Source organism: Anolis carolinensis, chromosome 2 (genome assembly GCF_035594765.1).
Source record: "Anolis carolinensis isolate JA03-04 chromosome 2, rAnoCar3.1.pri, whole genome shotgun sequence".
In the NCBI taxonomy this organism is placed as follows: Eukaryota; Metazoa; Chordata; class Lepidosauria; order Squamata; family Dactyloidae; genus Anolis; species Anolis carolinensis.
This window is the reverse complement of record NC_085842.1, coordinates 1256086-1280160: the sequence shown is the minus strand read 5'-3', so window position 1 is coordinate 1280160 and position 24075 is coordinate 1256086. Positions and strand designations below refer to the sequence as shown.

General features: G+C 45.4%; 1 protein-coding gene across 3 annotated transcripts in view; it reads right to left on the bottom strand.

The window, feature by feature from the left end:
• Positions 1 to 1764: 1764 nt before the first annotated feature.
• Positions 1765 to 24075, bottom strand: part of rgl2 (ral guanine nucleotide dissociation stimulator like 2) — a 59299-nt gene continuing 36988 nt past the window's right edge. For 2 of the 3 annotated variants that reach the window (XM_062972710.1, XM_062972711.1), the window contains 7 exons: positions 23570 to 23602; positions 23346 to 23467; positions 19695 to 19787; positions 19424 to 19547; positions 17222 to 17467; positions 8453 to 8567; positions 1765 to 2570 (listed from right to left, as the gene is read on the bottom strand). In XM_062972710.1, the coding sequence (XP_062828780.1) occupies positions 2338 to 2570; positions 8453 to 8567; positions 17222 to 17467; positions 19424 to 19547; positions 19695 to 19787; positions 23346 to 23467; positions 23570 to 23602 (966 nt within the window). In that variant the 3' untranslated portion in view covers positions 1765 to 2337. The remainder of the gene's footprint in view (positions 2571 to 8452; positions 8568 to 17221; positions 17468 to 19423; positions 19548 to 19694; positions 19788 to 23345; positions 23468 to 23569; positions 23603 to 24075) is intronic. The other variant, XM_062972712.1, reaches the window with a different exon arrangement.

The following is a 24075-nucleotide window of genomic DNA, read 5'->3' as shown; positions in this document are numbered from 1 at the left end:
CCAATCCCATCCTCATAATGAAATAAATGGATTGAATGAATTATACGTCTGGGGTCTGACTATGGAAGCTACCATCCTGAAAATGGTGACCTGAAAGCCGCATTACGGGAAAGCAATGAGGTGAAGAATTATGAAGTCCAGACACTTTTAGCAAGAAAGGTGCTGATCAGAACTGAGCAAAACACATTTACAGGGTCAAAGACAATGACTCTTTACGTGAAATTAAAATTAAAAGGAACCCATGAGGTTCCAGCAGGTCTGAGCTGAATGATGGAGATGATCTAAACAACCAAATACCCTGTTTCCCCCCAAAATAAGACCTACCCTGAAAATAAGACCTATCGTGATTTTTCAGCATTTCCGAGGATGATAGAAAAATAAGCCCTATTTCAAAAATAAGCTGTATATAGAGTTCATTTAAACGCTCAATTTGGAAAAATAAGACTGCCCCTGAAAACAAGCTCTTAAAGCATCTTTTGTAGCAAAAATTAATATAAGACCCTTTCTTATTTTGGGGAAAACAGGGTAACAGATAACCAAAAGCTCACTTTCTTATTGACCGTGTGCCAGATCTGCAAGAGAGCAACGTCTGTCCACCCGCCTCTCTTCTCCCAGCAGCATTCGGCCTGAGAGGAGGAGGGATGGTGAGTATGAATTATGAATGTATGTGAGTGAGTGAGTGAGTGAGTGAGTGAGTGAGGTCCAACCAGGCCATGGATTGAACTGTTTCTGTTAGGGAAGAAACTAGGGATACACATCCAAGAAAGAAGGGAGGGAGGGAAGCCCTGGCTGCACCCCTGGCTCCTTTAAAGGTTGCCTGCAGTTGTGAATGCCCTCTACATGTTCTCAGAGGCACTCTTAGCCCTGCAGTAAGAGTTAAGGGATGCTACCCATTGGGCCAGAAAGCAAGAGAACAGCTTCTCAGAACCCCCTTTGTGTCACAAAGCTACTTTCTTTGGATTGCGGTGAAATTTCCGGGCTGTATGGCCATGCTCCAGAAGCATTCTCTCCTGACGTTTCGCCCACATCTATGGCAGGCATCCCCAGAGGTTGTGAGGTCTGCTGGAAGCTAGGTGTTTTTTGTGTCAGGAGCAACTTGAGAAACTGCAAACCCAGGGGACATTGCCTGGATGTTTTGATGTTTTGTGGGAGGCTTCTCTCATGTCCCCGCATGGAGCTGGAGCTGGTAGAGGGAGCTCATCCACGCTCTCCCCGGCTGAATTCAAACCGGCAACCTTCAGGTCAGCAACCTAACGTTCAAGTCAGCAGTCCTGCCAGCACAAGGGTTTAACCCACTGTGCCACACTGGGGGGAATAAGTGAGGTTTATAGTTCCCAAGAGACCTCACAACCTCTGAGGATGCCTGCCATAGATGTGGGTGAAATGTCAGGAGACAATACTTCTGGAACATGGCCACACAGCCCAGAAAACTCACAGCAACCCAGTGATTCTGGCCATGAAAGCCTTCGACAAGTTATTTCTTTGTTTCCTATAAATAGGATTCATTCCCACTCTCTTCTTACAAAAGGAGGTAGCCACAGAATGCCCTCCTCCATTCCCTTGGCCCTGAGTTGGCTTCCCAGTCTTTGTCCCTCTGAATTAATAGCTCCCAAACAGTGCATTTGGACTCCCGCTCCCATAATCCCTGATCACTGGACAAAGCTGGCTGGGGCTTCTGGGAATCGGAATCCAAAAGCCTGGCAGACCCCCATGGACTGATGCCTTTCCCCGTCCGGCAGCCTCTCTTTTCCCACACACGTACAGTAGTGTCTTTCTTTTAATTAAAAAAATAGTGTGTAATTGCACCAAGGAGCAAAGAGAAGCTGAGGCCGAGTTTGGCATAATAAGGACTTTGGCTGAGACTCCCTGAGAAAAGGCTCCCATCCTCTTCCGATCCAGTTTTGGTTTTGCATTAGCTTCAAAGGCAAAAGGGTGGCAGCTCTTGCTTTGCAAAAAGAAATGCCAACACGCAAAGATTCTGAGCAAGGCGGCCGCCTCCGTAAACAGCTGCGATGGCACTCCCTGTCCGCAAGAAGCGGGGTCCCCGGGCAGCACCGTCGTTCGGCCAGTACAGTCCAGACAGTCACTCCATTAAGGCACGGGCCATGCAAAAGCAGAGATGAACTCGGTAGCAATGCTGAAGTGCATAGCAGGCGCTGCAAACGGAATTTGGCTCTGAACCCCAAATGCATCTGGTTCCTCGATACTCATCCGGTGTCGGCACAGTCGACTTCTCCTTCGGCCAGAGCAGATGCCCGATTTGGGGTCTTGGCAGAGCCCTCTTCGGCCCGTTAGGAGCAGGTCCCGGCTCCCGGCTGCCCTTCCTTCCAAGGTGGATCAGAAGAGGGCCCTGGCGATCTTGCGCCCGGTGGCCTTGATCTTTGGGAAGGTGGCGCTGATTTCCATGCGCCTGGGGGTGGGGCTCTTGGGGGGCGGCGGAGGGGGGGGAGGCGGCAGCACCGGAGTCCCAGGGAGAGGCTTCTCGTGCACCCCCTTCGCCCGGAGCATGAAGTCCTGGCAGGCGCCGTTCATGGCGTAGAAGACGTTGGCCGTCGGAGGGAAGGCCAGCTCTGCAGGGAGAGAACGACAAAGAGTAAATAAAGGGGCCTGGAAACACTCCCTGGGACACGGACCTGGGAGTCTCATAAGCTGGACATAAGTCAGGAGTGCGCTGCGGCAGCTAAAAAGGCCAATGCGATTCTAAGGAGGCCGGGCTGTGGCGCAGGCTGGTGAGCAGCCTGCTGCAATAAATCACTCTGACCATGAGGTCATGAGTTCGAGGCCAGCCCATGGCAGGGTGAGCACCCGTCAATTAAAAATAAAAAATAGCCCCTGCTCGTTGCTGACCTAGTAACCCGAAAGATAGTTGCATCTATCAAGTAGGAAATAAGGTACCACTTATAAAAGTGGGGAGGCAAGTTTAACTAATTTACGATGTTGGAATGAGGAAGTGCCGTCAGAGTGGATGATGAAGCAGCTGCTCCCCCCTGTGGCCAGAATCGAACATACCATCAGGAGAAGGTTAAATTGCCTCTGCGTCTGTCTCGGTCTCAGTTCTATGTGTATATGGGCATTGAATGTTTGCCCTGTGTGTGTATAATGTGATCTGCCCTGAGTCCCCTTTGGGGTGAGAAAGAAGGGTGGAATATAAATACTGTAAATAAATAAATAAGCTGCATCAAGAAGATTGTGTCCAGATCAAGGGAAGTCTAGGACGAGATCACACTGACGTTAAAGGACTGAGGCCTTCATCTCGCAATCTCCTAGTTTGCTCCTGCAGAATTCTGCAAAATTTATTATTATTTATTATCTACAGTATTTACCATATATACTCGAGTATAAGCCTTAGGGCTGAAAAAGCTCCCCATGGCTTATACTCGAGAGGGTCCTGGCCGGCTTATATTCAGGTTGGCTTATACTCGAGTATATAGGTAATCAGAGCTGGACAGTCTTATCTTATTAAAGCCTTTTTGTTATCTTAAATTACGGTTTTATATAAATATTCAAAAACATTTAACCTACTGATGCCTCAATTAATGTAATTTTATGAATATCTATTTTTATTTTTGAAATGTACCAGTAGCGAGAATTGTCTTTGCAAGAAATTGGGGACAAGAAAAGATACCTGACGTAGATCACTGGATAACAAAATTAATGGAAATTAAGAATATGGATAAACTTTCATACTTACTTTCTAAACAACAAAGATTACCAAAAAAAGTACGGATTGGCAACCAGTACTAGACTTTTTGGTAAAGGAAAAGTATATAAAAACAACATAACTATAGAAGGAATGGGGTATGTTATTAAGAACAAAAAAAGGAATATAGGGAAGCTACGACAACAATGAACACGAGAAAGACCGGGGAAGACACCCCGAATAACTATTTTCCAATACAGAGAAAGATGGAAGTCAAGGAAACTTCACAACCTATTTTTATTTTTTATTATTATTATCTTTTTTCTCCTTTTTCTTCTTTTTCTCTCTCTTTATTTTCCTACTTTACTTTAACCCTATTGTTCCCCCACTTTCAATGTTTTTTCTTTTCAAAAAAGCACATAAATAAAATTAAAAAAAGAAAAAGAAATGTACCAGTAGCTGCTGCATTTCCCACCCTTGTCTTATACTCGAGTCAATAAGTTTTCCCAGCTTTTGTGGTAAAATTAGGTGCCTCAGCTTACTGCCAAAGTCAATGGAGCTTGCTCAAAACGCAGCAGGGCAGACTGCTATGGGTCGTATACGTCATTTCCCTCCAACTCCCCGACTCAGCAGGCACAGCCTCAGTGGATCTTTCACAGCAGTTTTAACAATGCCCCAATTTCTGGTCATCCGCAAACCCAATCAACAATTGGGCCACACAGTTTACAGAAAACCTACACACACAGATAGATACCTTCATAAAAACTCCAACCATCACCCAAGTCAAAAAAGGAGCACAATCAAAGCCCTGACAGACCGTGCACAAAGAATCTGCGAACCTCACCTCCTCCAAGGTGAACTCAACCACCTAAACTGGGCTCTCCAGGCCAATGGAGACTCCACCACAGACACCAGAAGAGAAGCAAGGCCAAGAACAAGCCATGAGAGTCAAGACAAAGATCCACCCAGAGGAAAGGTGTTCTTACCATACATCAAGGGAACTACTGACCGCATAGGGAAGCTGATGAAGAAGCACAACCTACAAACTATCTACAGACCCACAAAGAAAAAACAACAAATGCTACGGTCAGCGAAGGACAAGAGGGATCCTCTCTCCTCTGCAGGAGTCTACCGGATACCATGCAGCTGTGGACAAGTCTCCATAGGGACCACCAAACGCAGCACCCAAACAAGAGTCAAAGAACATGAAAGGCACTGCAGACTAATTCAACCAGAGAAATCAGCCACAGCAGAGCATTTGATGAACCAGCCTGGACACAGAATACTATTTGAGAACACAAAAATGCTGGACCATTCTAACAACTATCATGTCAGACTACACAGAGAAGCCATTGAAATCCACAAGCATGTGGACAACTTCAACAGAAAGGAAGAAACCATGAAAATGAACAAAATCTGGCTACCAGTATTACAAAACTCAAAAATCAGAACAGTAAATAAAAAGCAATACCCTGAAAACAGAGGATTTCCAGACATGAATCAACCAAGGGCAGTTAACGACTCTAAACAAAGGATGCCCCAGAGGCAGGAAGAAGACAGCAGATAAGCTTTTCAATGCTAATTAAAGTGATTAACTACACAACATTCACACTGACCTCTCTCACCCTAGACTTTCCACAGATATATATTAACCTCTTTGCTTAGTTTTCTCCATACCTCACAACCTCTGAGGATGCCTGCCATAGATGTGGGCGAAACGTCAGGAGAGAATGCTTCTGGAACATGGCCACACAGCCCGAAAGACATACAACAACTCTGTGATCCCGGCCATGAAAGCCTTCGACAACACAATGCCCCAATTTCCTCCCTCCTCCTCCTCCCTCCCTTTGTCCTGAAATGACTTTGGTTGCTGCTGCAAATGGCCTCTCCTGACCTTTCTGCCGGTCTCAGTTTTATGGGGCTGGCTCTTGATCTGTAAAGCTATTTATGTTTCACGCTTGGGATCCGCTGACGGGCAGCTTCTCCGGCGTGCAGTGCATTAAGGTCAGCATCAAGAGCGAGCGCTGTCCCCTATTTCTCTTATAGGCTCAGTTGTTGTGAGTTTTCTAGGCTGTCTGGACACGTTCCAGAAGCATTCTCTCCTGACTTTTTGCCTACACCTATGGCAGGCATTCTCAAGGGTGGTGAGGTCTGTTGGAAACTAGGCAAGGGAGGTTTAGATATCCCTGTGGAATGAGAAAGAAAGAACTCTTGTCTGCTTGAGGCAAGTGTGGAGCCATGGAGAAAAAGAATTCAACACGTTCCTGGACCACCTCAACAGCATCCACCCAAATATCAGAACAAGCCCTATGAGGAGCGGCTTAAAGAACTGGGCATGTTTAGCCTGCAGAAGAGAAGGCTGAGAGGAGACACGATAGCCATGTACAAATACGTGAAGGGAAGTCATAGGGAGGAGGGAGGGAGCTTGTTTTCTGCTGCCCTGCAGACTAGGACGCAAGGGAACAATGGCTTCAAACTACAGGAAAGGAGATTCCACCTGAACATCAGGAAGAACTTCCTCACTGTGAGAAGGGCTGTTCGACAGTGGAACTCTCTGCCGCAGAGTGTGGTGGAGGCTCCTTCTTTGGAGGCTTTTAAACAGAGGCTGGATGGCCATCTGTCAGGGATGCTTTGAATGCGATTTCCTGCTTCTTGGCAGGGGGTTGGACTGGATGGCCCATGAGGTCTCTTCCAAGTCTACTATTCTATGATTCTATGATCCAACTCACCATGGGGAAAGAAAACAAAGGGAAACTGCCATTTCTAGATGTTCTGGTCATCTGCAAACCCAATCCACAATTGGGCCACATAGTTGACAGAAAACCTACACAAATGGGTAGATATCTTCATAAAAACTCCAACCATCACTCCAGTCAAAAAAGAAGCACAATCAAAGCCCTGGAAGACCGTGCACAAAGAATCTGCGGAGCCCACCTCCTCCAAGGGGAACAGAACCACCTCAACTGGGCTCTCCAGGCCAATGGAGACTCCACCACAGACATCAGAAGAGCTGCAAGGCCAAGAACAAGCCAGGAGAGTCAAGACAAAGATCCACCCAGAGGAAAAGGGTTCGTATCAGACATCAAGGGAAGCACAGACTGCACAGGGAAGCTGATGAGGAAACACAACCTACAAACTATCTATTGATTCAGTAAGCAAATCCAACCAATGCTCCGTTCAGCAAAGGACAAGAAGGATCCTCTCACCTCTGCAGAAGTCTACCGTATCCCAGGCAGCTGTGGACAAGAAGTCTGCATAGGGACAAAATGCCCAGGCACGAATCAAGGAACACGAAAGGCATGCAGGCTGATTCAACCAGAGAAGTCAACCATAGCAGAGCACCTGGTGAACCAACCTGGACACAGAATATTATTGGAGAACAAGGAGCCCCCAATGGCGTAGTGGACTAAGTGACTTGAAGGTTGGGTTGCTGACCTGAAGGCTGCCGGGTTCGAATCCCACCCGGGGAGAGCGCGGATGAGCTCCCTCTATCAGCTCCAGCTCCATGCGGGGACATTTATTTATTTCTTTACAGTATTTATATTCCGCCCTTCTTTCTCACCCCGAAGGGGACTCAGGGCAGATCACATTATATACATATAGGGCAAACATTCAATGCCCATAAACACATCGAACCGAGACAGAGACAGACGCAGAGGCAATTTAACCTTCTCCTGGGGGGATGTTCGATTCTGGCCACAGGGGGGAGCAGCTGCTTCATCATCCACTCTGACCGCACTTCCTCATTCCGATGTCCCCACTTTTATGAATGGTACCTTATCTCCTACTTGATAGATGCAACTATCTTTCAGGTTGCTAGGTCAGCAACGAGCATGGGCTATTTTTTATTTTTTATTGACAGGTGCTCACCCCGCCACGGGCTGGCCTCGAACTCATGGCCTCATGGTCAGAGTGATTTATTGCAGCAGCTGCTCACCAGCCTGCGCCACAGCACGACCCGACATGACAGAAGCCTCCCACAAGGATGGTAAAAACATCAAAACATCCGGGCAATGTCCCCTGGGCAACGTCCTTGCAGACGGCCAATTCTCTCACTCCAGAAGAAACTCAAGTTGCTCCTGACATGAAAAAAAAATTGGAGAACACAGCAATGCCGGACCATTCTGGCAACCACTATGTCAGACGACACAGAAAAGCTATTGAAATCCACATGAAGCTTGTGGACAATTTTAACAGAAATGAGGAAACCATGAAAAGGAACACAATCTGGCTCCCAGTATTACAAAAAAAAAAAACCCTCTAAAATCAGGAGAGTAAATAAAGAGCAACACTCTGAAAATAGGAGAATTCCAGACAGGAAACAATCAGGGCCAACTAACACCATCCAACCAAGGATTCCCCCAGGCAGGAAGCAGCCAGGCTTTGAGGCTGTACGGCTATTCAATGCTAATCAAGGTGATTAACTGCAACATTCACACTTTCCTCAAGAAGATAAGAGTTCTTGCTTACTCCTACCCTGGGCATTCCACAGATATATAAACTCTGCTTGCCTCGTCCCCAACAGACCTCACGATCTCTGAGGATGCCTGCCATAGATGTGTGTGAAACATCAGGAGAGAATGCTTCTGGAACATGGCCAGACAGCCCAGAAAACTCACAGCAACCCAGTGATTCCAGCCATGGAAGCCTTTGACAACACATTCAATAGGCTCGTTATCAGGGAAGTGTGGTCATTCTCGCAGAGACCCAAAGGCTGCCATGTTCCAGCCCCCCAAATCCAGCATTGGCCCACCTGGTGAAGCCCCAAACGGGGCCACTTTTCGACACCCCGATAAGCCCTCCTGGACCCACCTCTTCCGCCCGGGAGGAGCTGCACCAGTTGGTACTGGGGGGCCAGGCCCCGGTCCTGGTTGTGCTTCTCCAGCGCCTTGGCAATGACGACAGGAGCCTTGTCTTGGCTGGTGACCTGCGGGAAGGAAGGAGACTCCGTCGGACCCCGTTGCCAACACTGGGAGACCCATAAGCCCCAGGCACGGATGGGGTGAAGCAATTTAATTCATTCAGGTGGAATCCTAAAGGACATCCAGCCACATCTAAACCACCATACTCAGTACACAGACATACAAATATAAAATATATAACATAGGTATAAAAATATTATATTAAATATATAAGAATGATAAAATTCCTAAAATGCAATAAAACCCGTGAATAAGTTAACTATCTAAATCTAATCTATCTAATCTAAATCTAATCTAAATCCATAATAAAAGTGAAAACCTGTATGTGTGTATGTGGCACACATGTCCGCTCACACAGACAGCCTCCGGCCTCCACAAACAGGCTACACTTCCCACTTGCTGAGAAGCCAGCAAGTCACTCCTTTGCACTGACATTGCGATTAGAGCGAGCACCTTGAACATGTAGCCCAACCCCTGCCAATGTCCTCCCCAAAACACTACAAACCACCACCCAAGGAATGCTTTCATTTGGGGACCATTTCATCCTACATTTTGCTTTTTCTTCCACCACAGGCAGGCATCCCAGGGTTCTCCATTGCTGTGGAATTTGCATGACCCCGCTGTAGAGAAGTTGTGTGTTAAACAGAGATTATTGATATGATTTTATTTGTTTGTTTGTTAAGGGAAAAGGGAGTTATATATTAGCAAGGAAAAGCCTAACATGGAAACTAGCTGGAAGCAGCATTTGGTAGGTTGCCATGGTAACACAGCTTCCCTTGGGAGAAAAGGGGGCGTGGCTAAGATGACAGTTGGAGGATATTCCCTTTTAAAAAGTTGAGTTGCTGTGAGGGTTTTAAAAGGAGTGGCTGTTAGGGGTTTGAGAAGAAGAGTTGCGGTTAGGTTTTGGAAAGATTAGGAGCTGGGGAAATCAGCTAAGGACGGCAGCTTATGGTCACTCAGGGGAAAGGCTGGGAATATAAGCTGACCAGGGGAGTTTAGTATACTGTGTTGAAGAGAAGTTATTTAAGAAATATCCATTCAAGAAAGACTACATTGTAACTTAAGATCCGGAACGTTTACTGATTGAAACCATACGCTTATGTACCAAAAATAAACTTGAATTTTGTTATTGTTCATAAAGATAAGTCTCCTTGCCTCTCTGTAAGCCTGTTACCTCGCGTTGGTGGCAGTTACCGTACCTATCTATATAAGTTACCGTACTTTCCTATATAAGTTACCATCTTTACTCATTTAAACCCAATCAGTTCTGTTATCCTTCCTTATCCACTAAATCATCCCTGTCATACATTCACACATCCTCCACCCCTCCCTCTCATACGCGCGCACATCACCTCAGTTCTCCTCAATTGGTGGCAGCGGTGGGATCAAAAGAGATTCCTTCCCTGCCTCACCTCTCTTCAATTGGTGGCAGCGGTGGGATCAAAAGGGATTCCTCCCTGCCACAGTATTCTTCAATTGGTGCCAAGCGGTGGGATACGTTTAACATCTCAAACTAAGTGCCTTGAGACCGCATAGGAAGAAATCGTGAGGTAAAATTTAAGGAAAATGGCTACTAGACTACAAAAGAAATTAGCAGGAGAGGCTGGTGAATACCAAGGAGATAGTTCGGACTCTGAGCAAACCCCTGAGACAAGGGAAACCCTTAAATATAAAATTGAATTGAGAAAATTAGAATTGGAGGATAAACAAAGAGAAAGGGAGGATAAGCAAAGAGAGAGAGAATGGGAGGAAAAACGATGGGAACAAGAGAAGGAATTGAAAATAATGCAGCTAGAGAAGGATAAGGAAATAGAACTGAGACGATTGGAATTGGAAAAAGAGAAATTGGCACTGTCTCAACCACACATTATTAACCAAGAAGGGAATGGTAGGACTGAAGCGTCTGATCTACTTCTGAAGAGATTCCCAAAGTTTAATAAAGATGATGATGTGGAAAAGTTTTTGATTTCTTTTGAGAGGTGCTGCAGAGATTTTGAAATTGATGAGGGAAAATGGATGCTTTATTTAAGACCCCAGATTTGTGGTAAATTGTTAGAAATATATGGTGATGTACCTGAAGAGTTACACCGAGATTATAACTTCTTTAAAAAACAGGTACAACAGAAATTGCAACTCACACCTGAATTTTATCGTTTAAAATTCAGATCCCTGAGGAAAGAAAAGGCCCAGAGCTTCTCAGAAGTAGCCTCAAAACAAGCCCAATTATTTGATAGTTGGCTCAGAACCTCAGAAGTGGAAACTTTTCAACAGCTGAGGGAATTAATTAAGTTGGAACAACTGTTTCAATTAGTGCCCTCAGATTATCGGTGGTTAGTTCAAGACAGAAAGCCATCAACTGCCAATGAAGCGGCTTCAATGACAGACCAATTAATCACTCTGAGGGAAGGATTTAGGAACGATGAGGGACTAAGTGAGAGAAGGCAGAATAAACCGCCATTTTACAATTATCAAACACACACACAATACAAAAAGACGCCTGCCATAGAAAACACCGCCTACAGGAGGCCTGAGGTAATTAATCAGACCAAACCTGAGGTAAAAGCAAGGTGCTATCAGTGTGGGAAGTCTGATCATCTAAAATACCAATGTCCTCTTTTAAGAAGAGATAAAACATCCTTCTTTATGAATAAAGAGCCCAAAGAAAATACTCTTAATAGGGATATTAAGTTGCTAAGCAGTACTGAAACAGTTCCTAGGGAGAAACAATGTTTATTTATTTTATCCGATGATTTTTCTGAAGATTATTTTGAGCCTATCACTATTGTGAACCAACAAAAACAAGGTTGGAGGGATACAGGATCCCAGGTGTGTGTTATCCACCCAAAATCGGTACCTCAGAAATATCAAAAGCCCACCTCTGAGATAAATCTAAAGGGTTTGGGACCAGCTGTACCAGCTGAGGTAGTATCTCTCCCAATTGAATACAATGGATGGAAAGGGATCTGGGACTTTGCAATTAGTTCAGATATCCCTCATGAATGTTTAATCGGCAATGACCTAGCTAGACAAGTTAAGAACTGGAAAAAGTTGTGTGAGGAGAAGGAAAATTACAACAGAAGCCCTATTCAGGAAGCAGTGTGCTTACCTATTCAGCCAGAATCTGAACAGGGTCCAGAATCCAGTTCCGCCATGATCGAAATTGTTAGTAAAACAGGGGGAGTGCAAGAAATTAAACAAGCTCAGGAGGAAGATGAATCCCTGAAGCCTTTGTTTAAGCAAGCCAAAAATATTCCGGAATCAGCAGAAGAACTACCCAATAAATTTGTCACAAAAGATGGTGTGCTTTACAGAGAAAGCAAAAGTTTGAAATCAGAAGAAAGGTCAGAAATACATAGTCAGAGTTTCACTGAAATTGAAAGGCAAGCGCAGGTGGCTGAGAAACTGAAGGAGCAACAGGCAGAGCAGTTGGGCATGGGCTTGGTGTCCAGGAGCTCTATTTCTCACTCTGTCCTCTCTGAGATGCAAGTGATAGAACAAGAAACGCCAGTGACTACAAAGTCCACACGGTCCCAGCTAGATCTCTTTGAAGACATCGGAAGCTTCGCATCTGGACCACCAAAGTACAAAGATAATCCTTTTTCATTAGGCGATGCCTTCAGCTCACAGTGGGAGACAGACAACTCCTCTTGGGAAATGGACAAAGGGGAAGAGGAGGCAGACATTGCCATCTCCAACATCCGGCCTATTGGTGACAGACCCATTAACAGAAGAGAGACAGAGAGCAAGATATCAGTAGTGGAGTCCAATGAAGCTCAGCAGAAGTTTGCAGGGGCCAAAGTCATCTCATCTGATATGTTCTTTGGACGGGAAGCTGATACAGTTCCAGTGGCTGAATATTTGACCGATCTTCAGTCAACAATGAGAGTGGCAAGAGACATTGCACAAGAACATCTAGCTGTAGCCCAGCAGAGACAGAAGAGCTACTATGACAGGTCAGCCAAACCAAGAAGCAAGCGGAGGTTATTTTTCGATGGAGAGAGTGGTAAAGACCCTGACGTGATGGGGATTGGTAGTTTTAACCATCAGCAGTTTACTTTCAAGATTTTACAAAAATGCTTGGACTATGTATCGCAAGACTTCTTAAATGACTCTTGGAAGTTTCGCAAAAAGACATTTTGGGACAGAGAGAGTTCATTGGGTTGCTGGGAAGGACGAGTGTAATTATCCCCAACAACATGTTAACCTCTGGAATGCTCCGCAGAGTGAAACATCGATGAATTGTGCCAGGTGGCATGAAGAAGATCCCTATGAAATGTACTGAGTATCGGAAGATGTTTGGTCCAGTGTATAAATAAAGACTTGGGGAATAACCCTGAATGAAAATTAAACTGTTAGAAAGATGATTTATGGAAAATGTGTTTTAAAATGTCTTTTAATTTAGGTTTGTGAATCTTAACACTGGGAAAGATGACCAATGGATTTAAGGTATATGTTGAATAGTAACAATCTCATAACTGAATGGTGAGATATGAATATGCTATGCGTATATACAACAGTGAAGGTTTGTATTTATGGTTTGTGCAATGTATTTAATCATAATAAGTTTGTGTTACAGTGATGTGTTTATGTATATGTATTGTATCTAACTTTGTGTTTTATTTCAGGAATACTGTTATATATGTATATATGTATATACTAATTATTTTTGCCATTCTAGGCATAGAAAATGCAAAAATAATCTTTCTAAGGGGGGAGGTGTAGAGAAGTTGTGTGTTAAACAGAGATTATTGATATGATTTTATTTGTTTGTTTGTTAAGGGAAAAGGGAGTTATATATTAGCAAGGAAAAGCCTAACATGGAAACTAGCTGGAAGCAGCATTTGGTAGGTTGCCATGGTAACACAGCTTCCCTTGGGAGAAAAGGGGGCGTGGCTAAGATGACAGTTGGAGGATATTCCCTTTTAAAAAGTTGAGTTGCTGTGAGGGTTTTAAAAGGAGTGGCTGTTAGGGGTTTGAGAAGAAGAGTTGCGGTTAGGTTTTGGAAAGATTAGGAGCTGGGGAAATCAGCTAAGGACGGCAGCTTATGGTCACTCAGGGGAAAGGCTGGGAATATAAGCTGACCAGGGGAGTTTAGTATACTGTGTTGAAGAGAAGTTATTTAAGAAATATCCATTCAAGAAAGACTACATTGTAACTTAAGATCCGGAACGTTTACTGATTGAAACCATACGCTTATGTACCAAAAATAAACTTGAATTTTGTTATTGTTCATAAAGATAAGTCTCCTTGCCTCTCTGTAAGCCTGTTACCTCACGTTGGTGGCAGTTACCGTACCTATCTATATAAGTTACCGTACTTTCCTATATAAGTTACCATCTTTACTCATTTAAACCCAATCAGTTCTGTTATCCTTCCTTATCCACTAAATCATCCCTGTCATACATTCACACATCCTCCACCCCTCCCTCTCATACGCGCGCACATCACCTCAGTTCTCCTCAATTGGTGGCAGCGGTGGGATCAAAAGAGATTCCTTCCCTGCCTCACCTCTCTTCAATTGGTGGCAGCGGTGGGATCAAAAGGGATTCCTCCCTGCCACAGTATTCTTCACCCGCCTACTCCCCTTCCCTTTCCAATCTGTCTGTATAGCAAACAGCAAAACTGAGCTGCAACTAAACTTACTGGAGGAGTTTGGGAGATTGAAGTTGTAGTTTACCCTGCATCAAGTCAGAGCATTGTGACTCTTACTGGGGAATTTATGGGAGTTGTAGTTCACCTACGCCCAGAACACAATGAAGCCAAACAATGATGGCTCTGGGCCAAATTTGCCATGCATACCTGATATGCCCAGCTTTGAACACTGGTGGGTTTGCAGGGGAATTGGCCTGGACATTTGGGAGCAGTAGGTACTAGGATTTATAGTTCACCTGCAATGAATGAGCACTTCGAACCCCACTGATGATAGACCAGGAACAAACGTGCCACACAGAGCCCCCATAACCAATACAATGTATTGAACAAGTTGGGGGAAAAGGGAGTTATAGTTCAGCTGCATTTGGCTCTGGGAGTTGTAGTTCACCCTTATCCAAACAACACTGAACCCAGCCAATGACGGATCTTGACCAAACTTGGCACACCGCCTCATCGTACCCAACTATGTATACAGGCAGGGTATCGGGGGGGGGGGGGGGGGGGTTGACCTTTCCTCTGTGAGTTGTAGTTCACCCTTATACAGACAACACTGAACCCAGACAACTTCGGATCTGGACTAAACTTGCCACACAAATTTCTCAAATGACCCGGGCACCGCCGGGTCCCCAAGCTAGTCAGCAATAAAGTGCAGAGTGGCACAATTGGGTCATCGGGTTCAAAGGCCTGCCAGAAGAGCCATGTTTTTAAACTTGTCTGAAAGGCTTGAAGGGTGGGGGCAAGTCTCATTTCATTATGGTAGGGAACTTCAGAGCCCTCTTGTCCGCACCAACTATATTTGAGGTGGAACCGAGAGGAGGGCCTCTCCAGCAGATTTCAATGCCTGTGCTGGTTCATTTGAGGAGAAGCAGTCTTGAGGATAGGTTGGACACGAGGCCTATATGGCTTTATATATAATCTCCTGCACTTGGGCCTGGAAACTTGTTAGAAGCCAGTGGAGCTGCTTGAGGAGGGGCAGAGTATGCTCTCTAAAGCTCGCCCCAGTTAAGAATCGGACCTTTGCCAACCTTGGCACTAACTGCAGTTTTTGAGTCATCTTCAGAGGCAGCCCCACGTAGAATGCATTACAGTAGTCCATTCTGGATGTAACTAAGGCGTGGACCACTGTGGCAAATTTAAGCTTCTCAAGGTACGGTCGCAGCTGCTGCCACATTTAACTGTGCAAAGGCCCTCTCGGCCACCACCGACACCCGAGCCTCAAGCGTCAGCACTGAATCCAGGGTGACCCCCAGACTGCGGACCTGTGTCCTCAGGGGGAATGGCCCAGGTTGCCACCCTAGGCCCTGATCGGCCTCGTGACTGACCAGGAGGACCTCTGTCTTGTGTGGATTCGGTCTCAGCTTGTTAGCCCTCAGTCAGCCCATCACACTGGTTTAGGATCCAGGGAGCTTCCTTGGAATTTGGTGGGAAAGAGTCGTAGAGTTGGGTGTCATCTGCGTAGAGATTGCATCCAACTCCAAAACTCCAATGACCTCGCCCAGCGGTTTCATGTAGATACTAAACAGTATATCCTGGACTCTCTGCTTTTAATGTTTTGAACTTCTGGTTTTAATATTTAACGTTTCATTGATGTTTGATTATTGTATATACTCGAGTATAAGCCGACCCGAATATACGCCGAGGCACCTAATTTTACCACAAAAAACTGGGATAACTTATTGACTCGAGTATAAGCCGAGGGTGGGAAATGCAGCAGCTATGGGTAAATTTCAAAATAAAAATAGATACCAATAAAATTTCATTAATCGAGGCATCAGTAGGTTAAATGTTTTTGGAAGATTTACCGTATTTCAAAGAAAAACAATAAACTAGCTCTATAAGTGGAAAAATAGGGGCAACAAAAACAATATGGTATCAACAATAACATAATAATACTAATAATACTAATAATAATAATAAAACTTCATTTGGATCCCACCCTATCTCCCCATGGGGACTCAGGCCGGTTTCCAACATAGTAACAGGCAAACATTCAATGCTTATGTAAACAATGCAGAGCTAGATATAGATCTATAATTATAGGCACTAATTTCACATATGCATTTCCCCCTGAAACGTTTGCAAATCCCTCTGTGTGTGTGTGTGCATTTCCCCAACAATATTTGCAAGCCATATATATATATATTCATATCTATCTAGACATGTCGATATATATTTGTGTATTCATTTCCCCCTGTAATATTTGCAAGCCCTACATATAGGTAGGTAAGAATATATTCATATCTATCCAGACATCTCTCTTTATATAGATAATTATATCTATATAGAATTTGCAGAGACTTGCAAACATATGAGGGTAAATTCATATATAAAAATAATGTGTATGTATGGCTAGATACACAGGTACATGGATCTATATGTATAAAGGATTTGCAAAGACCTGCAAACATATGAGGGGAAATTCATATATAAAATTAATGTATATAGTATATAGATAGATACACATATAATGGTACATAGATATGGCAAAAGCTTACAAGGGGTTAATGCCTATATATCTGTAGGAGAGTTTAATAAATATTTCAGGGGAAAATGCTTTCATAAGATTAATGAATATATATTTTTCTTGTTCCTGACTTGCAAGGGTATCTTTCTCTTATCAAAACATTCCCTTGATTAAGAGCGAGGGAGGCTTTGCAAAAGAAAACACACTGATAAGGGAGGAGAAGAGAGAAATAGATCACATATTGCAAGCTCATGTAACAAGTGCATACCTCAACACTAGGAAGAACTTCCTCATGGGAAGAGCTGTTTACAGCGGACTACGCTGCTGCCTGGGAGTCCAGAGCAGCCTCCTTCCCTGGAGGTTATTACGCAGAGGCTGGGTGGCCATCTGTGTCTCCCTGTCTGGCAGGAGGAGGTGGGACTGGATGGCCCTTGGAGTCCCTCCCAACTCTATGGTTCTAACACTCCTGACCTCTGGAAAATTGGGGAGAGGGTACATAGATATGTGTTTCCCCCCCTGCACTTGCCCCCCATTGCTGCTCACCAGGATGCTCTTGTAGAGGGTGCCGTCCTGCAGGGCCATGCTCACACGGATGATGCGGCACTCGGAGGCGGAAGCGCCCCCCAGCGCCTGTCCCGCAGGGTAGGCCGACCCACAGGACGCGGAGCGGCGGTGGCCCTTGACGAAGGTCCCCCCTTGGGGCGGCGGAGGGGCCAGACCCCCCAGGGAAGTGGGTGTGGTGCTTTCAGGGGCCGAGTCCAAGGCGGAGACGGAGGGCCACTTGGTGTGCTGGGGGAGGAAAGAGACGGTCAGCCGAGGAAGGGTTGTAGAGGCCATCCAGTCCAGCCCCCTTCTGCTAGGAAGGACACCACCCTCCTGACAGGGTTTGAATCCATGCTCAGCCATGGAAGGTGCACACACTCTCAACTCCAGAAACCCCATGATATATCCACCTTAGGGTCACCATAAGTCAGAAATGAGTTGAGAGCCACACAACAACAAAGGTAGAAGGGGTGGGCTCAGCTAAGGAAGCCATAGCTGCCCTGGCGTTGCAGTATTCCTGAGGGAGGATGGCTTGGAGGTCCCTCTTTCATGGGTTCTAAGACCTAAACTGGTCTGTGGATGATGGGATGTGATTTATATGACGGAATGAGACAAGACCTAAGCAGGTCTGTGGATGATGGGATGTGACTTGGAGGTCTCCCTTTCATAGGGTCACCATAAGATAAAGCCAACGTGAAGGCCCACCCAACCAAGAAGGTGGAGCATGAGGAGTCCAGCACCTATTTACATGATGGAATAAGACAAGACATAAGCAGGGTTGTGGATAATGGGAGGTCTCCCATTCATAGGGTCACCATAAGATAAAGCCAACTTGAAGGCCCACCCAACCAAGAAGGTGGAGCATGAGGAGTCATATTTATATGACGGAATGAGACAAGACCTAAGCAGGGCCTTGGATGATGGGATGTGACTTGGAGGTCTCCCATTCATGGGGTCACCATAAGATAAAGCCAACATGAAGGCCCATTCAACCAATTAGGTGGAGAATTAGGAGTCCCATCTATATTTATATGACGGAATGAGACAAGACCTAAGCAGGTCTGTGGATGATGGGATGTGACTTGGAGGTCTCCCTTTCATAGGGTCACCATAAGATAAAGCCAACGTGAAGGCCCACCCAACCAAGAAGGTGGAGCATGAGGAGTCCAGCACCTATTTACATGATGGAATAAGACAAGACATAAGCAGGGTTGTGGATAATGGGAGGTCTCCCATTCATAGGGTCACCATAAGATAAAGCCAACTTGAAGGCCCACCCAACCAAGAAGGTGGAGCATGAGGAGTCATATTTATATGACGGAATGAGACAAGACCTAAGCAGGGCCTTGGATGATGGGATGTGACTTGGAGGTCTCCCATTCATGGGGTCACCATAAGATAAAGCCAACTTGAAGGCTCATCCTATCAAGAAAGTGTAGCATGAGGAGTCTCACACATATTTATATGACAGAATAAGACAAGACCTAAGCAGGGTTTTGGATGATGGGATGTGACTTGGAGGTCTCCCTTTCATAGGGTCACCATAAGATAAAGCCAACATGAAGGCCCATTCAACCAATTAGGTGGAGAATTAGGAGTCCCATCTATATTTATATGACGGAATGAGACAAGACCTAAGCAGGTCTGTGGATGATGGGATGTGACTTGGAGGTCTCCCACTGATAGGATCTCCATAAGATAAAGCCAACTTGAAGGCTCATCCTATCAAGAAAGTGTAGCATGAGGAGTCTCACACATATTTATATGACAGAATAAGACAAGACCTAAGCAGGGTTTTGGATGATGGGATGTGACTTGGAGGTCTCTCATTCATAGGGTCTCCATAAGCCAACGTGACGGCCCATCTGACCAAGAAAGTCAGGCTTATATTTAGACAATAGAATGAGACAAGGTCTAAACAGGGCTTTGGATGATGGGATGTGACTTGGAGGTCTCCCATTCATAGGGTCTCCAGAAGTCAAGACCAACTTCAAGGCCCATCATCCCAATGAAGCTGAGGATTATGGATTGGGCTGATATGTCTATGTCAGATGGATCCAAGCTCTAACTTGGCAAGACCTGGGCAGGGCTGCAGATGATGATTGGATGTGACTTAGTCTAATCTTCAAAGGTTTGCCGTAAGTTAACTTGATGCCAGCTAAGAACAACAATAACAACACCACCACCAACCCCTCATTTCACCTGGTTGAGGCGCGTTTGTCCCTGGTCGGGCGAAGCAGGAGGCAGAAGCAGGTCCGGAGGCGGGTTCGAGGAGCAGGACCGGTCCCAGGGGACGAGGGTGTTCATGCTGAGGGAGGTGAGGAGGCTGCACCCCCAAAAGAGAGATGGAGAAGGCCTGTCAAATGGGGGCACCCCATAGCGCACCCCTCAACCCCAACGCTAGGACTCTCAAAGAGGTCCACTGCACTCCCATCTGCACTCCCATTGTGCCCAGAACCCAGTGGCCCCTCACTCGGTGCAGTGGGTGATGAGCACGGTGGGCTTCCCGGCCTTGGCGGGGGTCCCTCCTTCCACCGGCGGCTCGATGGCGCAGGAGAGCAGGTAGCTGGGGACAGGAAGGGAGAGTCACCATTTGATGATGTCATCACCATCCTACAGATCGTCCTTTATCCGAATTAGAAGTGGTGAGGATTTTGGAACATCTCCATATACATCATGAGACACATTGCAGAAGGGACACCCATGTCTCTAAACATGGGAGTCACCTCTGTTTCATAGGCACTTCATCTATATACCGTATTGATTCCAGTGCTCCATGGAAGCACATTTTCAAAACAGTGAAACCAAAACACATATTTACTGGTGAATGCAATGTGCAGCTGCAGAAAAGTGTCACTCTATTTATGTATGCAGTACACAGAATTGGCCACAAGAAGGAAGTATAGAGATAGAAAGGATCAGCTGCCGGCCTCTATGTTTCTATATAAGCAGTACTCAGAAGCAGCCACAAGAGGGAAGTATAGAGATAGAAAGGATCAGCCGCCGGCCTCTAGGGATGTATGTGTGCAGTGCTTGGCAGCAACCATAAGAGGGCAGTGTAGAGACAGTAAGGATCAGCTGCTGGCCTCTATGTTTCTATATAAGCAGTACTCAGAAGCAGCCACAAGAGGGAAATATGGAGATAGAAAGGATCAGCTGCTGGCCTCTATGTTTCTATATAAGCAGTACTCTGAAGCAGTCACAAGAGGGAAATATGGAGATAGAAAGGATCAGCTGCTGGCCTCTATGTTTCTATATAAGCAGTACTCTGAAGCAGCCACAAGAGGGAAATATGGAGATAAAAAGGATCAGCTGCTGGCCTCTATGTTTCTATATAAGCAGTACTCTGAAGCAGCCACAAGAGGGAAATATGGAGATAAAGAGGATCAGCTGCTGGCCTCTATGTTTCTATATAAGCAGTACTCAGAAGCAGCCACAAGAGGGAAATATGGAGATAAAAAGGATCAGCTGCCGGCCTCTAGGGATGTATGTGTGCAGTGCTTGGCAGCAACCATAAGAGGGCAGTATAGAGACAGTAAGGATCAGCTGCTGGCCTCTATGTTTCTATATAAGCAGTACTCAGAAGCAGCCACAAGAGGGAAATATGGAGATAAAAAGGATCAGCTGCTGGCCTCTATGTTTCTATATAAGCAGTACTCTGAAGCAGCCACAAGAGGGAAATATGGAGATAAAAAGGATCAGCTGCTGGCCTCTATGTTTCTATATAAGCAGTACTCAGAAGCAGCCACAAGAGGGAAATATGGAGATAGAAAGGATCAGCTGCTGGCCTCTATGTTTCTATATAAGCAGTACTCAGAAGCAGCCACAAGAGGGAAGTATAGAGATAGAAAGGATCAGCTGCTGGCCTCTATGTTTCTGTACAAGCAGTACTCAGAAGCAGCCACAAGAGGGAAATATGGAGATAGAAAGGATCAGCTGCTGGCCTCTATGTTTCTATATAAGCAGTGCTCAGAAGCAGCCACAAGAAGGAAATATGGAGATAGAAAGGATCAGCTGCTGGCCTTTATGTTTCTGTACAAGCAGTACTCAGAAGCAGCCACAAGAGGGAAATATGGAGATAGAAATGATCAGCTGCTGGCCTCTATGTTTCTGTACAAGCAGTACTCAGAAGCAGCCACAAGAGGGAAATATGGAGATAGAAAGGATCAGCTGCTGGCCTCTATGTTTCTATATAAGCAGTACTCAGAAGCAGCCACAAGAAGGAAATATGGAGATAGAAAGGATCAGCTGCTGGCCTTTATGTTTCTGTACAAGCAGTACTCAGAAGAAGCCACAAGAGGGAAATATGGAGATAGAAAGGATCAGCTGCTGGCCTCTATGTTTCTATATAAGCAGTACTCAGAAGCAGCCACAAGAAGGAAATATGGAGATAGAAAGGATCAGCTGCTGGCCTTTATGTTTCTGTACAAGCAGTACTCAGAAGCAACCACAAGAGGGAAATATGGAGATAGAAAGGATCAGCTGCTGGCCTCTATGTTTCTATATAAGCAGTACTCAGAAGCAGCCACAAGAGGGAAATATGGAGATAGAAAGGATCAGCTGCTGGCCTCTATGTTTCTATATAAGCAGTACTCAGAAGCAGCCACAAGAGGGAAATATGGAGATAGAAAGGATCAGCTGCTGGCCTCTATGTTTCTATATAAGCAGTACTCAGAAGCAGCCACAAGAGGGAAATATGGAGATAGAAAGGATCAGCTGCTGGCCTCTATGTTTCTATATAAGCAGTACTCAGAAGCAGCCACAAGAGGGAAATATGGAGATAGAAAGGATTAGTTGCTGGCCTCTATGTTTCTATATAAGCAGTACTTAGAAGCAGCCACAAGAGGGAAGTATAGAGATAGAAAGGATCAGCTGCTGGCCTCCACAGATGTATATATGCAGTAGAGTAGGGCCCGAATCCAGGTTCAGCTATTTCTTTTGTGGTTTTATATCGTTTCGTCCATCTGGATTTAACGGAATGGTACAACCCCATGGGAACAAAAGAAACAGTGAAACGAAAGGCAGAGGGAAACAGTTGCAATTTGGTCGACTGATTTTTGGCTCTTGGCTGTAGGCCCCGGCTTGTAGGACCTTCAGCTAAGCGCTGGGCGCCTGATGCTCATAGGCCCTGCCTGCCGGGCCTACGAGCACCGAGCACTCAATGTCTTATAGGCCTGACTCAATTGTAGGCCCTGCAAGCCAGGCCTATGAGCCATCAAGCGCTCAATTGCAGCATCAAGTGCTCGATGGCTCATAGTCCTGGCTCACAGGACCTGGCGCTTTGCCACCCAATGCCTGGAACGTTTTTGTTTTTTTCGGACCTTGGACGGAAAAGCCCATTTGTGTAGGCGCCTATTTCCATAAGTGTTGGATGGCACAGGAAATGGGGCCATATGAATGAAACAAACAGAAACAGTAAGTCATTCCATGCAAATGCACAAGTCCAATATTCAGTGCTTGGAAGCAACCATAACAGGGCTGTATAGAGATAGAAAGGATCAGCTGCTGGCCTCTATGTTTCTATGTATGCAGAGCTTGGAAGCAACCACAAGAGGGCAGTATGTAGTTTTCAAAACTGTGAAACCAAAAAACCCTGTATTTGCTGGCAAATATAATGCACAGCAGCAAAAAGTGCACTCTGTAATTTGGCCAAAAATGGTGAGCATTACAATAGCTGCCTGCTTAGGATTCCTACTTTGAAAACCAAAGCGTTAAGACAACAAATCTTCCATCTTTGGAGGTTGAACAGAATCTCTGATGATGCCAGCCACAGATGCAGGTGAAACGTTAGGAAAGAACATGGCCATACAGCCCAATAACCTCCCACCAACTATATGTATATAAGCATCGCTCAGAAGTAACAACAAAAGGGCAGTGTATAGACAACAAGGATCATCTGCTGGCCTCTAGGTATGTATGCATCGCTCAGAAGCAGTCACAAGAGGGCAGTATATAGAAAGGATCAGCTGCTTGGCCTCTATGTTTCTATGAATGCAGTGCTCAGATGTAACCACAAGAGGGCAGTGTATAGATAGAAAGGAATAGCTGATATAAATATGGGCCAGAGAGGAATTGCTTCAATCCCAAATGCATTATTGTTGTTATTTTCCATGTGATGACGCACCTTTGGGTCTCGCTGAGGCTGGGCAGGCCCTGGAACCAGCGCTGGAGAGAAGGGTCCGGGCTCAAGGCGTAGTTGCGGCAGTTGGCCTGCAGCAGGCGCAGCTGGGTCATGATCTCAAACTCCTGGGAGAAGGCATTTGGGGAAGAAGGGGAGAGGTTGGCCTTCTTGGCAGGAGCCCCACAGGAGGGTCAGGGGCTCCGAGTTCCCCCCGCTTTTCCCTTTACCTTTCGGTGCTTCTCAAAGTTGATGTAGCCGTTCTGAAGCAGAAAGAGAGAGACGGGCTTAGTAGGAGGGAAGGACACACGGAGATTCTGCATCCTGACCTCCCTTCTTGTCAAACTCCCACCTTGTATGCAATGGGACTTCTAAGAATAGTCTACAAAGATTTTAATGCATGACTTTGACCCTTGATAGTGATTGTCCTTCAATATCTTATTTTAGCTCTTACTGCTCTATTTAATCCATAGACTCTATACATTATTATTTATAGAAATAAAAATGTAATGTCCCTTTGTGAGGGACCTCATATCTCCCAAACTACTTCACCGATTGCGTCGAAATTTGGACACAACGTAGCATTCAAACTCGCGAGTGTTTTAAGGTATTCACATACCTACTATTACACACCTGTCAGACCTGAGATAGGTAAAACTATGCATTGGCTCACAAACAGTACCATCTGGTGGACAAATGAGCAATAGCAGCTGTACTACAAACTGTTTAAGGAAGG